The sequence below is a fragment of the Tetrao urogallus genome (genome assembly GCF_951394365.1).
Source record: "Tetrao urogallus genome assembly, chromosome: 17".
Lineage (NCBI taxonomy): Eukaryota > Metazoa > Chordata > Aves > Galliformes > Phasianidae > Tetrao > Tetrao urogallus.
Genome location: NC_136830.1, coordinates 6,284,642 through 6,299,848, shown reverse-complemented (window position 1 = coordinate 6,299,848; position 15,207 = coordinate 6,284,642). Strand labels below are relative to the sequence as shown.

General features: G+C 41.4%; 1 protein-coding gene across 2 annotated transcripts in view; it reads left to right on the top strand.

Moving 5' to 3' along the window:
• The window catches only part of HECTD4 (HECT domain E3 ubiquitin protein ligase 4), a gene marked incomplete at both ends in the record, with an annotated part of 63,381 nt that overhangs the window by 34,945 nt on the left and 13,229 nt on the right, over positions 1–15,207 (top strand). For both annotated transcript variants that reach the window (XM_079544028.1, XM_079544027.1), the window contains 27 exons: positions 62–197; positions 350–491; positions 592–758; positions 1,306–1,452; positions 1,759–1,943; positions 2,626–2,779; positions 3,066–3,346; positions 3,602–3,791; positions 4,824–4,905; positions 5,527–5,729; positions 5,905–6,040; positions 6,718–6,900; positions 7,129–7,299; positions 7,698–7,867; positions 8,259–8,374; positions 9,290–9,393; positions 9,653–9,814; positions 9,928–10,076; positions 10,275–10,354; positions 10,484–10,647; positions 11,200–11,437; positions 11,723–11,859; positions 12,026–12,152; positions 12,760–12,897; positions 13,017–13,153; positions 13,311–13,471; positions 14,114–14,295. In XM_079544028.1, coding sequence (XP_079400154.1) covers positions 62–197; positions 350–491; positions 592–758; positions 1,306–1,452; positions 1,759–1,943; positions 2,626–2,779; positions 3,066–3,346; positions 3,602–3,791; positions 4,824–4,905; positions 5,527–5,729; positions 5,905–6,040; positions 6,718–6,900; positions 7,129–7,299; positions 7,698–7,867; positions 8,259–8,374; positions 9,290–9,393; positions 9,653–9,814; positions 9,928–10,076; positions 10,275–10,354; positions 10,484–10,647; positions 11,200–11,437; positions 11,723–11,859; positions 12,026–12,152; positions 12,760–12,897; positions 13,017–13,153; positions 13,311–13,471; positions 14,114–14,295 — 4,242 coding nt within the window. The remainder of the gene's footprint in view (positions 1–61; positions 198–349; positions 492–591; positions 759–1,305; positions 1,453–1,758; positions 1,944–2,625; positions 2,780–3,065; positions 3,347–3,601; positions 3,792–4,823; positions 4,906–5,526; positions 5,730–5,904; positions 6,041–6,717; positions 6,901–7,128; positions 7,300–7,697; positions 7,868–8,258; positions 8,375–9,289; positions 9,394–9,652; positions 9,815–9,927; positions 10,077–10,274; positions 10,355–10,483; positions 10,648–11,199; positions 11,438–11,722; positions 11,860–12,025; positions 12,153–12,759; positions 12,898–13,016; positions 13,154–13,310; positions 13,472–14,113; positions 14,296–15,207) is intronic.

Genomic DNA, 15,207 nt, shown 5'->3' with positions numbered 1-15,207 from the left:
CAGTTTGTAAATAACCTACTGCACCAGGAGTAATGTGCTTTCATGTTATGTAATATTGCAGCCTGTAAGTCTGCATCTGAAACAAAAGTGATATCTCACGCGGTGCGCCAGCCCGTCTTCCTTCGCAGTATGTCAGCACCATCTGACTTAGAAATGATCGGTAATGAAGATATCGAGTTTGCTCGATCAAGTCAAAGGTACACAAGGCTTTATTCAACTAAGCTGCTTCACAATAACATGGCTTGTGTTGGTAAAAACTTATTATTATAAACTTTGCAAGCATATCACTTGTTCTTTTTAAAATGGTGTTGACTATCTGTTTTCATGTCTAATATTGCGTGTTCTTTAGGCGACGCCACGTTACCAGCCACAGAAGCAGCTCTTTCACTCTTCTGCAGTCGCTGGCCATTGAGGATAGCAGAGATAAACCTACATACAGTGTCTTACTGGGGCAGCTCTTTGCTTTCATTGGAACTAACCCTGACCAAGCGGTATGCCCTTTTCAATCTGCTGAACTGCCCTGCTCTGGAACTCAAACTCCTGTTTGCTGAGGTGCCTTGCTTGCGTCTCATTAACAACCCGATGTTGTAGGTATCCAGCAGCAGTTTTCTGCTCGCTGCTCAGACGAGGTGGCGGCGTGGCAACACGAGGAAGCAAGCCTTAGTGCATATGAGGGAGCTGCTGACTGCGGCCGTGCGGGTCGGTGGGGTGACGCACCTCGTGGGCCCTGTGACCATGGTGCTTCAGGGAGGACCAAGGTTGGTTTGTAGCTCTGAAAAGAATACTTCGGTCTCTGTAGGAAATGGTGACTTGCACTGCGTAAGACAGACCGTGAGAAGTGTCTCGAAGGTTGAGAGATCAGGTTTGCAGAACTGAGCTTGTAACGCCCGCTTGCATTGGGCTTTGTTGGATGAAAAACTTCCTCAGTGCATTTATTTGGCGGTAGATTTCTTTCATCTCATGCTGAGGTGATGCCTCCAGGTATAGGATATTATCTAGACTGACACTAAATTCACTTTAATAAGGCACTGTTAGTAAATGTAGCCAGTACTAATACTGTGTCATCTAAATTTGGTAAATGTTTTGCAAGAATTTGGTTACCTGACTTTAGTCACATTTTAGGTAAAACTCCCATACTATCTTGTTTACGTGTATTTCATATTGGGAGAAAAGAAAGATTTGCAGTTTATTTCTAAATATTCTTTGGGTAACTCATAAAATATCATAACTTTTGTAAAGCCATGCTTGGAAGTGTGCTTCATTTAACTTAGAAAACTGTTATTTCACATGTCTTACCACCAACAGAATTGAAGAGCTGACGTGTGGAGGGATGGTGGAACAAGTCCAGGAAGCTTTTGGGGAGACGATGACGTCCGTGGTCTCGCTGTGCGCTCGCTACCCCATTGCTTGTGCAAATAGCATTGGCCTCTTATGCACTATACCTTACACAAGGTATGAATGTTTCATACAGAAAGGGAAGGATCTGCACTTGTCCTTATTAGATTTTTACTTTAAGGGAGAACGTTATATAGTATAAATATATTCCTCCTTATAAAAGAAAACAGAACTTTCTCAGAATTTTTTTTAAGTTTTCTCAGTGTAGGATTTTTTGTGGTGAGGGTAAGGAAGAAATGAAACCATCTTGTTCTGCAAAGTAATTAATTGCTGAGTTAAGAGCAAGCTGTTGGTTCTTTTTGGATCTGTTGTTATTAACTGGAAAGTTACTTTGGTAAAATCTGAATTTCTCTTCTCATACAGGAGTGAAGAGAAGTGTTTGGTACGTAGTGGTCTGGTGCAGCTTATGGACAGGCTCTGCAGCTTAAGCAGCCAGACGGAATCCAGTTCAAATGAAAAACAAACCAAGAAGCAGAAGGTGGCCACCATGGCTTGGGCTGCCTTTCAGGTGCTGGCCAATCGCTGTGTTGAATGGGAGAAAGAAGAAGGTAGGAATGCTGCCAGCTGGCCTTACGTTGGTGTGCTTTATAGTGTGAGAAGTGGCATCAGTGTGGATTTAAAGTAGTGTTCTCTTACTGCTAACTTCATGGCTTTTTTTTCCTTATACAAATGGATACAAAAATAAGTTGGCTTTCTTGTTGGTGTTCTCTGGGGTTTTGTGTTTTTTTTTGTTTTTTTTTTTTTTTTGTTAATTCTTCTGTAGTCCGAGGGCTCTTTTGTGTTCTCATTTTTTTGGGTAATTGTTTCTGCTTCAGACATGAAGAAAAACTTCTTATGCAGTGTATCCGTTTTTCCTGCATGAAGAGAACTGTGTTTTAACCGTGCTTGTAGGAGTGTGTATGTGCTGTGGTAACTTCATGTCTGCCACTTGGCTCTGCCCATGTGTGACAGAGCCCAGAGACCTTGCGTGACCATTTGTGTGTTCCTCCTGTGCTGGGATTCACACTCATGCTACGCATACATGTGCAGACACACGGCTGTTTCCTGATTGGATGCAAATGTTGTATTTGTTGTATTAGGCTTTATTTTTACTTTAGGTTGTGATGTTTTATGTCTAAATGTGCTGTGGCCAAACAAATACGTTACTGTATTTGGTGTATGGGAGCAGAACTTGTAGTTCTGTACGTTTGTCTTTGTGTTTCTAACTGTGCTCTTGAATTGCTGTTAAAGGTGGTTCAACAGAAGCTGTTCACTCTGGCCTGGCTCGTCAGGTCTCCAGCCTTCTTACCAATCACCTTGCACGAGCTACAGAGTGTTGTGGCAATCAAGCTGCAGGAAATGATGCGCTTCAAGATGTTCTCAGTCTTCTTAATGACCTGTCAAGGTACTGGGGCTTTGTTTGTGACATTTTTTTTTCTGTGTATGAAAGCAGGTGGGTGTTCTTTTTCTTCGGTTGTTTTTGACGTATCAAAGGTAAGGTAACTTTCAAATCATTGCATGAACTGAGCCTTATTTGGACTTGGTTTCTAAACAGTGCTATCAAGTGTAATGATTGTAGTCTTTTCAGATGGATTTTTTAATTGCCTTTTAAATAATAAATTTGTTTTATTGCAATCAAGTATTCCTTTCTTTTTTTAAGCAGCAGTTCTTTTTTTTTCCCCCACTTTCAGGAGTCACATAGGTAAAGCAATCCTGAGCCAGCCAGCCTGTGTGTCCAAACTTCTCTCACTTCTCTTGGATCAGCGTCCCTCTCCAAAGCTGGTTCTTATAATCCTTCAGTTGTGTCGTGCTGCTCTACCTCTCATGAGTGTTGAAGACTGTGGAAATGTAGAACTGCCTCCCTGGAGTTACTCTGTGCCCTCCCTGAACAGCGAACAAGATGATCCCAGTGACCCAGCCTCCAAGATTGCATCTCTGCTCTTAGCAAAGCTGGCAGACTATGTAGTACCAGGTACCACCATCTTCTGGTGTCGTGCTAATTTGAGAAATTGCTAAGCAAGTCTGGCAGAAGGCTTGAGTAGGAAAAGGTGCATGATATGTCGGTGTTCAAAGATCATGGTATTTCTGTCACACTCTCTTGTGTTGCAGTGACATTTTAGATGCATCTTAAGGGTTTTCAGCATTAGTTTTGAGGCCAAGAAAGTTCGTTGACGACTCTCGTGCTGTCTGTCTCTCTGTTTATTTGTTCATTCCTTTTCACTTCAAGGATGCCAGACGGTTCTTTCTCCAACTGCTTCTGAACCAGATACTGCTTTAGCAAAAAGCAGCCCTAAGAGTTCTATAAAAGGTGATAAAGACCCTGGAGAAGAAAGTGAGGCAGTGGATGGCAAACTTTCTATTTTCATCCATAAACGGGAAGACCAGTCATCCCACGAAGTGCTTCAGCCATTACTGAGGTAATCTGCATTCATTCATTTGGAATTAACAACCAGTTCCTTTTTTCTGAAGTTCCTAAGTCCTACAGCTGTAGAAGAATGTGTGGTAGACACAGTACGAAGTGGGAAAGCAAGATGTTTTCCCAGTATGTTGTATTTCCTGGTAAACAATAAGGCAGTACAAGGATTGTTCATATGCTCAGCATAATCCTACATGGATGAAAATGTATACTGCTATCCTGAATCTTGAGGAAGTAGCAGAAGGAATCTAAATGTTTCTTGAACTTCAGTCTTTTGTTTTCGCTATTGATCGGAGCAGCAAAGCTGAAAGAGATTGTACAAAATGTATAAAAGAAGGAAGCTGTGATGGAGTGTGACGTTTTCTTTTTGGCTTGGAGCATGTGAACATTTTGATGTGTCTGAAAAAAGCATGTGAAAAGTTAGCTACTTAAGTGGTATTGCATCAGAAGTGAATGTGTTGTCATAATTGATACTGAAGACTGAGTAGATTTACAGAACTGTTGAAACAAAATGGCTTTAAAGTCGTATTTTTAATGCATACACTGGCTAATAACTTGCTATTACAGCTTCTTCAGTGTTGTTAATATGCAGTCGTGTCTGCCTGGATTTGGGATTTGAGATTTTGAGAGAACGATTGAGATTTGGATTTGAGAGAATGTTAAGCTGTCAACCTTCTTATCTCCTGCATTCTGCACTGTTTGTCACGTCTCTTCCTACTCTGAGGCTGTTTTGAATCCATGTCTTAAATGATGCTAAAAAGTGCATTTTTAAGTGTTCTTAGCTGGAAGGTTAACTCAGCACCTAAATTGTTAGTAAATAGCTAAATTCAATAATAATTCCTTTCACAAATTACAGTACGCTTTGGTGCGTCCTTAATTATCAAATATTTCTTAGTGTTGATCAGTTCTGTTGCAGAATTTGATTTGAAATTGTTTAAAGATGGGCATAATAGGTTAAATTAGTCTGTGTAGTTCAGACGCTTTTTTCCACCAACGCAAGTAAAGCTGATGTGTTCTGTGTTCACTCTGACAGTAGCTCAGAAGGTCGCCCCTTCCGACTAGGAACTGGAGCCAACATGGAGAAAGTGGTGAAAATGGATCGTGACATGACTAAAGTAAGAAAAGAAATAGGGAATTATTGAACTGGTGACCATTGGAGTACTTGGTTTCGACTGGTATTAAATCCCTCACTGCATATTGTTGTCTGTTCTTCTTGTATTTTGCAGAACACGTTAGGAGGACAGCTCTGGATGCCGTGTTAGCAGTAGGGAGTTGTTGATGTAAATAGTGGCAAATGCAAAAATAAAATTTCAACTCATATTTTCTCTACCTGCTCTGTCGTGTTTAAGCTGCTTTAATATTCATTTTCCATAAGTGTTCAGTGCGGATTCTTGGTGTGAATTTTAAATCACCTGTTTAAACTCAATTTTTGCATATATTTTCAGATGTGCTTTTGAATGCTTGAACAGAAATAATTTTGGTTTTGCTTTTTTAGGCTTTTTTGGTCAGAAAAGAGGCTGAGCTAAGACTGGAATTTCTAAAAGCACTCAATCCTCGTTGGTCTCTAATCTTTATAGATCAATTAGAAAAATTCTCATGCCTGGTAATACATATACAGAAGGATGTTTTGATGTGTTTGCAGTACTTCTATGCAGAGGGAGGAGAGTTAAATGCCAATATTGAGTAACTAAATAGAGCTAACATTAGTATTTCTCTTCTCACAACTGCATTTTCAGAGTGGCTGCTGTGAAGTTATCACAGAAGAAGCTGCTGCAGCTCTTCGCAAGGCAACTAAGTGGGCTCAGTCTGGTCTGATAGTTAGTGTTGGGCCACCCATAGAAACTGTCAATCCAGAAGCAACCAGTGGGATGTCCAGTGGGGACAAGAAGAAGACTGCACAGACATCTATTTGCAGAGAGAGAAATTCTGAGCTTGCCAGGTAGGTCACTGGGATTCTGTACATAGCAGACACTCTACGTTCTTATGCACCGGTACTTCTGGTGCTCTAGAAAATAGCTTGGAGATTCATAAACTTCCTGGTTTTGTCCCATATAACTGACAGCTAACGGTTCTTTCCTTCTCTTGCTTTGCACATTGTTCCCTTTGCTGTGTAGGACTGACCCTGTAAGGCCATTCATCAGTGGTCACGTTGCAAACAGCATGGCAGCAGAAGTGATTGCTTTGCTGCATAGCTTGTTGATGGCACCAGAATCAAATGCAGCTCAAATTTGGACAACAACTGCTGAAAAAGTAAGTAAACAGAAGATCAGTTATCAAATTGTAATCAAGAGGACTTAACATGTTTTGCAGGAGCTACTCCTTTCCAATTTGCTATCTGTAACGCTTTTCACAGGCACGTGTGATGATTGCATGGCAGCTTCCCTTTCCAGTCTCTGTATCTATCCCACCTAAGGTGTCAGATATATAGTAAAAAATTATCCTGTAGCAAAGAATATATTGTTACTTGTCAGCAGCTGTAACTCTGAGAATGAATGAAAGCTGTAACTCTGAGTTTGCGTGGGCCTGGATGCCTTGCTTTTGCTGGGTAGTTACTCTACCTTTGCTGTTGGGCCGTTTCAGCTGTGACCTCTGAAGGTCTCAAGTGTTGGCTAAAAAGTACACAGCACATTGCTTTTATGTTCCTCTAAGAGCAGTAACACCTCATCTGTTGCTTAAGCTGAATCCTCTAGCAAAGACTTTTGCTAAAATTGTATATATATCTCTGTGATTCTAAAACTTATTAAGGAATAAAGCTGGCTTTGATGGTATTCACACTTCAGAGGGCTTAGAATGTTTGGAGTTACATAATTCACTTTGAGAACGAAAATAATTCATCTGAGACTGTGTGGGCTGGAGGCCTGGGGTGTTGGGCTTTGTTTGAATTGCACTTTGAAGTCATTATCTGGGGTTTCTGCTTCTGTCTTCAGGTTCTGTCTCGGGCTCTGATGTACATTCCACAACTTGGGAAATATGCAGAGAGTATTTTGGAGAATGGAAGTAGCAGTGGAAGGAAGCTTGCTAAACTTCAAAGAATTGCTCGACAGGCTGTAGCTGCTCTTTGTGCTCTAGGTGGCTTTAAGGAGACAATTAAAATTGGTTCTGAAGTTCAGGTAATCTCCCACCTTTCACATCTTATACCTTTAGATGACAGTTGATTCTTCTGGCCGTGTTTTGCCTCTGCATAGCAGCAGAGCAGCGTGCAGATTGCCTGCAAACGTGAAGCAGTTTCAGTGACACTTGTGGAGATTGCAGTTGTGTGTTGAGTCTGCGAGGTGTTTAACACTCAGCATTTTGTGTCTGTGAGTCCTGGAATTTATGCATACCTTCTTTGGTTGTAGGTTTTAGGTAAAGGAATAGCAGGAAGCATTGGAGTTGTGGCATCAATTAATGAACAAGAAGGTATAGCAACGGTCAAATTTCCGCCTACCACTATAGACAGTAGAAAGACCTCACAAGCATCAGACACTTTAACTATTCCGTTATCTAGGCTCTGTGTTCCAAGATCTGAGGTACGGTAGCTTATTAAGTATAGTATGCAGTATGATATCAGTTGTGGTTTTTCTTCACTGAAAAAATTCTTCAGAATACTGGCAGTTAATCTGATGCATGTCAAAAGTCTGTTTCATCTTTGATTAAAGCTGTTTTGCTGAAGTTTGCCTCATCTTAAACATCTCTTAACAATATCTGTATTTAAGTTCTCATTGAAGTAATACGAATGTTCATCTTTTGCTGCTTAAAGATGTTCCTTTGCGTACTGTGGCGGGGTTTCTTTTCCTTCTTTGGCTGGGGTTTGGTGTTGGTTTTGTGATAGTACAAAATGAGCATTAACTCCAGGTAATAAAACGCCCTCATTTCGTAGAAACTAACTACTTGAATTTAACTTTTTACCGTGCCCCCCCACCATCAGGCATTGCCTCTTCATAAACTGTCCATTACTGAGAAGGTAGTACAGGCAGTCCAGTCCATGTTGCTTCCTCAGGAGGGAAGTCTATCTATTCACACCTCACTTCCTGCAACAGGAGATGGCTCAACTCCAGTAATGGCAGTGGTCCGGCTCCTTGCTGAAATAAGAACCAGGTGAGTTGTTGTTTCTGTGCTGCGCTCCAGTCAGAAGTACGAGCAAATTGTGAGGGTTCTTGTAGTTCTTCTGTTGGTATTGACACGACAGGGACAGCACAGAAGTTCCTGTATGCTTCCTTAGTTACATGTAGTGCCTGGATGTTGTTGAGAGTACCAGGAATGAAGTCATACTGACAGTGCTCTGAGCAGATACCTTCATGCAGGTGGACATTAGGAGGGGAGGGAATGTTATCACTGTAAAAGTTCCCATAGATAGCTGAAAAAAGGCAAAGAAATGCAGTAGACATTCTGTCTTTTAAAAATAGTCCAGAGTTAAATAGAGGTGAATACAGTGATGAATTCAGTGTATGCCTTTGTAATGCATAAAACATACTGTTTTTCTGTTAAGAGCATGCCTGGTGATGGCTCAGCTGTTAGAAGACAGTTCATTCTGTGAAGAATTCATTCAACAGTGCCCAGCTGCTGTAGAGGTTCTTAATTTAGTAGCACAGGAATGCAGCCCTGGTAGGTATACAGCACATCATTGCAGCTTTGTTGTCGTGTTCAGTTCAGAGGCTTCTGAAATCATTTCAATATTTTGTCCTCTAGCTGCTTGGTTTATGAAAGCTACCACAGTACTGTATGTCTTGTCATAGTTTGTAGAGCTGTTGTGGAAGTAATGTAAAAGCTAATAATCAGACTAAATCACTTAAGCATTAGGTATAAAGTTTAGCCAGAATATGATTACACTGTCACAGAAGGCACAAGTCCTTGGATAGAGATCTGGTACACCCAAAGACTTCACTGCACTTGCTTCTGTTGTAAGCTGCTCTGTATCTTTGATATCATCATTACGTTTTTTCTATTTATGATCCACTTTCAGCTTTTTACAGTGGTTACCTATGTTCCTCATTTAGCTCTTGATTTCCTTCCCTTTTGTCTAAGGATAAGCAATGAGCCCAGCAGAAGTCCTAGTTCAAGGGCAAGTTTAGGAACATTTCAGAGCCTCTCAGTAGAGGAGAAATGGTTGAGGCGGAGGATGTTAGGGTAGGAGCCAAGCGGATGATCTCTGGTGTGAAAGGGAATGTGCTGATTTTTGACAGTAAGCATAAGTTAATTTGACTTCCTGCTTTTTTTGTGCTGTAAGTTTGCTCAGTAAATGACCTCTGTGTCTTAACGTAATAATGTATTTGCTAACAAGCAAATTAGCAAATAATTTCTAATTTAATTAGAAATTAAACGTGAGGAAAACTATTGCTTGTATAAATTGGATTCTGTCCTTACTGTTCTTTGTTAATGAGGTGAGGCAGTATTTGATTATGTATCTTAAAATGTAAATGGTGTATTTGTTTCTACTGCAGCTATGAAAATGGAATTGTTGGATTCAGAGTAACTAGATTTGCTTGGAACCTCGTGACTTGGTTTGGTTTCTTGTTACAGGGGAGAGGCTCACTGTTGTAGAAATGCAGTGTGAGAGGTTAAGGATGTTGTATCGTGACTGTGCTCGACCCCCACCTCCTCCACTCCAGGCCGACAGAAGACAGGTGAGCACAGAAGCAGAGATGAACAGGGTGCCCTCACAGATGAGTGAGCCACTGAAGGCAGGAGCTCTGCCTGTGGCGTTGGAGCCAAGCTGGTTGAATTTCTAGAGGTGTTTCATTTCGTATGAGTTCCTGTGCTGGGATGTGATGTCTTGGTGGTAGTTTAGTAGTTCGTGCTCACGTGCCTTTTATAAAAGAATGTATTAATGAATTACGTGAGATGACTTCAACAGCAACTGGAGTAATCTGTTCCTGTTTACAGCCCAAAGAAATCACTTGGAGCCCATCGAGAGTGTTTCCCCCAGTACGAGCATGCATGTTTTCATCACATCTTGCTGCTGTGACTTTTCTGGCTGATCCCAGTGCAGGTGGGGGACTTCCTCGGGGCACATTCATTTATGCCACTTCTCCAGTTCCTGTGCAGGTAAGAATTGACAACCATACAGCAGCTTCTTCGCTTAATATTTAGTAATGCATGAAAAGTAAAACTTTTCTATTTTGCCTATAGCTTGTAAAAAAACTTCTCTCTATTTCTAGGCACCATCATTCTACTGGGAAATTGAAATAGTTTCCTATGGAGATACAGATGATGACACTGGTCCCATAGTTTCATTCGGATTTGCTACAGAGGCAGAAAAACGGGATGGGGCTTGGACAAACCCAGTGGGCACCTGTCTTTTTCATAAGTATGTTGGAGATGCACATCAAAAATCAGTCTTGCTCAGTACACTTGTATGCTCCTTAGAGAGAATGTTATAAGCTCGTTGTGGCAGGCAGCAGGTACATTTAGAATTTTGCCTGTACTGTAGTTGTGTAGACTTCAGTTGCTGTTGTAATCAGTTCAGAGCTCTTGTTAATTTCCTCCTTCTTGTATCAATTCTTAGCAATGGGCGAGCAGTGCATTACAATGGCTCCAGCTTGCTGCAGTGGAAGAGCGTTCGATTGGATGTCACTCTGTCCCCTGGTATGTAAGAGGACAGCTAACTAGCTTAACTGGTGCATCAAAAACATTCCCTGAATGTAAGGGAAACTGTAGGTGAGACAAGAGGTTAATCTGTGCTGTTCTTTTGATGATGATGATGTGTTTTGATAGGTGATGTAGCTGGAATTGGATGGGAAAGAACAGAAGGAACTCCACCCCCACCGGGGCAGCCTGCTAAAGGCAGAGTTTATTTTACTTACTGTGGGCAGCGACTTGGGCCATACCTAGAAGATGTCTCTGGTGGAATGTGGCCAATTGTTCACATACAGAAAAAGGCAAGTTCTTAACATAAACGTCTTGTTTGATAGATGTGTCATTTTGGTAATTGAATTGAGGTAAGGCTCAAATTGTCATGCTGAACTTTTAATACTCTTTTACAGGTATTAAATAAAGCCAGCTCAGTCCATTCTATGTAATATTTCTAGCTATAGAACAGTAGAGTGGTGGTTTTTATCTTTATTGCATTACTCCGAGCGCTCGTTTTCTTCCCAGTGTGCACATTTGTATTGTTACTGTTTGGAACTTTCTCCCCTGCAGAACACTCGACATGCAGCTACTTGATGACACTGCATTGTTCTGTGCCAGTAGCCCTTCTGTTGTTATTCTTTCCCAGTGGTCACCTTGCCACAAAGTGTATTAGCTAAATATGCTATGACTTGAAGTTAGGGGAGAAAAAAGAGGAAGTTCAAAGTTTGTGGTCGACAGCTTAGTACTTTCCCAGCTGCATCCAGTTTTACAGCCAGTAACGCTGGGAAAGCTGTGTGGTAAACAGGAGGACCTCAGAAACCCCCGGGTCATCTAAATTCTTTATCTGTACTTTGTTGCAGAACACAAAAGTCCGTGCTAATTTTGGATCTCGCCAGTTTGCCTATGCTGAAGGCCAAGCTCACAGGAATGCTGCTGATCTGTGCATTGACCTGGCTGAAGAAATCAGTGCCAACTTCGAGGCGCTGCCGTTTGCTATGGCTTCCGATAGCGATAATGACGCTGGCACCAGCATAGCTTCTGACCCTGGGACCCACGGACCTCCCTGCAGAATTGCTGCTGTTGCTACGGCTCAACAACGTAAAGTGATGGGTGATGTTGTTTAAAAGGCTCTGAGAGAAAAATTACAATCGCTTAAATAGGGCTCAAGCACATTCTGACTGTTTGTAGATACTGCCTGCTTAGGTAAAGCAGTACAGTAATTACTGGCAAGCATGCGCTTGTTTTGCTTAAGACAAGGCAGTTAAAAATAATAATCTTAGATCTTCCTTTCTGCAGATGCAACGTATCTCAAAAATCTCACTGAATAGTTCTGCCTGCCTGCTGGCCTGTTGTGGTCTCAAGATCTGTGTATGTATTTTGCAGAGTATGACAGTGACACGTCTTGTCACTACAAAATGGAACTCAGCTATGAGAACTTCATCACGTCAGGGCCTGATCCTCATCCCCCTCCTATTGCAGATGATGAAAGCGATGATGACGATGATGATGATATTCCCAGGGTGAGCAATGTGGCGAGCACTGCTTGCTATCCCTTGTAGTCTAAATATGGATTTTTGTAATTCAGATTTTTAAGTTTCTTGCTACAATGCTATTTTAAGGAAAGTAGAGCTGGAATTAACAACTTTTCTTCCTTTTTGTTACTCTAAATGTTTTTCCTCTCTGCAGGAGGACCACTATGCTCTGCTGGTTAAAGCCTGGGAAACTAAAGTTTTCCCTACAATTAGAAGAAGATTCCGTAACGAGGCGGAGAGGAAATCTGGGCTGGATCAAATTAAAGGAGCCTTGCAGTTAGGTATGGCTGTGTTTCACTCCATGCAGCTGTTTTATCCTTGCCATTTCTGCACATCATAGCATCTGCGTTTCGTTTGTTTTACTGTATTTGGGGCTGGAAAATAAGTTTTTTCACTTGCTGTTTTTGCCAAGAACTTGCAATTTGTTCTGAGGTCATGATTTTAACCTGCTTAACCCTTTTACTTGCATTGATTATTTTAAACAAGGAAAATGGTTTTAGAAATTGTGGAAGAATCTGATGTAGTGCCCTGAATTTAGATATGGATCCAGAAATACTTTGGAATAATGGTTTGGGAAGGAATTATTTACACATGGAACTTCTGAAGAACTTCAGTAAAAGAGAATTTGTAAGCAAATACAGTTCTGCCAATATGACACATCTATGGGGAAGTCTCAGAAAGAGCAGAGTGAGAAGTGAGAAGCTGGAGCTCTGATAAGTCCTGTCAGGAAAGCTCTGCTCCCTGTCTATCGAGTACTGAGAGATTTTCTGAGGAATTGGATATCTCACCTGCCTAGGACGTTAATGAGGAGAGTCAATCTTAGGCCATCAAGGGTGTTCATTTCAAGCAGAGGGGGGAGATTAACCAGCCTTCCTTTCTGTCTGCCAGGAATGGTTGATATAGCACGACAAACTGTGGAGTTCCTGTACGAGGAAAACGGAGGCATCCCAAGAGACCTCTACCTTCCTACCATTGAGGATATCAAAGATGAAGCAAATAAGTTTACAATCGATAAAGTACGGAAAGGTAAACTCAGCCACGAGCGTGTTAAGCAACAGGAAGCCAAGGGGCCCTGGTGCCTGGGATGTCTTTTGTAATCTGTTAGTCTGAGGAAGATGCTGAGCCCTGTGTTGTTTTCTGCCCAGGTCTCACTGTTGTGACTCGCTCTCCTGACAGTAACAACGTCACCAGCAGTGCTGTTGGAACAGCTTTACCCAAGTTTGCTATTCGGGGAATGCTGAAGACATTTGGTCTTCATGGTGTCGTCCTGGATGTCGATTCAGTGAGTAAAGATGCACGGAAGGGTGTTTAATGTGTCAGCTTGTACGTGTTTATGTGCAGTCATGATTAAGTGTACTGCAGTGCTTACAGTACTGACCTGGTGCACTTTTTTGAAGGAAAAAACCCTGTGTTTTACAGTGTTATTTGTGGTGTTGCAGGTGAATGAACTGGTACAAGTAGAGACCTATCTCAGAAGTGAGGGAGTGCTGGTAAGATACTGGTATCCTATTGACATGTTAGAAAGGCCTCCTGCTGGTTATAGGAGGACTGCAACAAATGGATTGGTTACCCTGGACAATACCAACATCCAAATTCACAGGTAAAGAAAAGAAGCAAAATTGGAGAACTTCTGATTACCTGATTCAATCTACCACATTGTTATACGTGGGGTTTTGGTAGGAAAGATGCACTCACGACAGCACGTTATCTGATTTGTATGAAGACAGGATCTTCTCTCTTACTAAAACAGTTGTTTGTTTTTTAAATGGGTATTTTTCTCCCTAAGGTTTTAAAGACGTGAAGCAGTAAAACATTTTTTTTTAAACATCAGTAACATGCAGCTGGTTTTGCACAACCTGAGCAATTTCCTGGGGCTTAAATTTACAAAAAAAGGTAGAATGATGTCACAGAGGAGGGGACAGGCATGTTTTCTTAAATGTTGAATAAGACTTAGCCACGTGAAAGTGTTTTTACATGTGTCTGCCTAACAGGTATCATCTTTGAAGCTTTTGTTTCTTGTCCCATCAGTCAATTGATCTCTGAGGGCTCAAGAATCCTGGACTTGCTTTGTGGAACTTCTAATTTGAAAGCCTTAATTTGGTACTTTTTATTTAGGTGGGCTGACTAAAAAAGATTTGGATTTACTTGAACCATTAATGAGAATAAACTGTTTGGATTCAAAGGCAGCTTACTGGATTGTGTGTTAAGGGTGTTGAAGAGTTTTGATCTTTGTGTTCTCTAGAGAGCTTTTGAGAAGTGAAGCTGCGCTGGCCAAGCTGTACTGCCGCATGGCTCTCCTCAACATTTTTGCCCCCAAATCTCCACATATGTTCACCCGTCTGTTCCATATCCCTGCTATCCGTGACATCACTCTGGAGCACCTGCAGTTGCTGTCCAACCAACTTCTTGCACCACCTCTTCCTGGTAAACGCTGATTTTTATCACAGCTATTTCTCTGATACGGTGGTTTTCTGTGGCCAAAAGAAATCTGAGGTTGGGCACTAATTAATTGTTAATTGTCTCAATGGGCTCTGTGATGTTATTACCTTAATGATACGATACTGAATTTAAATTATTGCTAATGATTGAATTTACGTGTGCTCGAGGAAGTTCAGAGACTCTCCTGAGATTCCATTCAGAGTGCTGCTGTCCCTGTGTTGCTGTTGGCCTTCTGTTGAGCGGGGTGGGGTGGGGGTGAGGGGAGTATCCATATGGGATACCTGTAAGGAAACTAAATGCCAGTTGGGTCTCAGTCTTCAAAACTCAACTATTCTTCATTTCACAAAGTGGTTTGTCCTTTTCCTACTGGAATCACAGATCTGATTAGAGAATGTATGTGCTGAATCATGGAAAAGGATCTTGGGCTAATTCAAGTGAGTGTTAATAAAGGCAATTATTGTGACAAAGCTATTCTGCATGCAAAGAGATGCATAATGTGGCTGAGACATAAGGAGGAAAGAGGAAATGCTAAACGTAAGCTGTCAATAATTGAAAGCAAGTAGCTGCCATTGGAGACAGTGCTCTTAACTCCTTCAATGACTTTGAAACTTGGCTACCTCTAACAGATGCTGCGTTGTAACAACCTTCTGCGGAGTACAGCATTACTTTGCATGGCTTTGAGAATAATTTACAAGCTTTTCTTTTTCCTTTTTTTAGTTAAAAAGTAGTCTAATCCAGATTATGCTGATATATGCAATTTCCAGACTGGGACTTTGGTGAATTGCCCACTCCTTTGTGCTCTGCATTTTGATTTTTTGATTAACTCCAGAGTGACAACCATGGGATGTTGGCTTGATACCCACTCAAAGCTGTCTTGTCTGTATATGGGGACAGCTT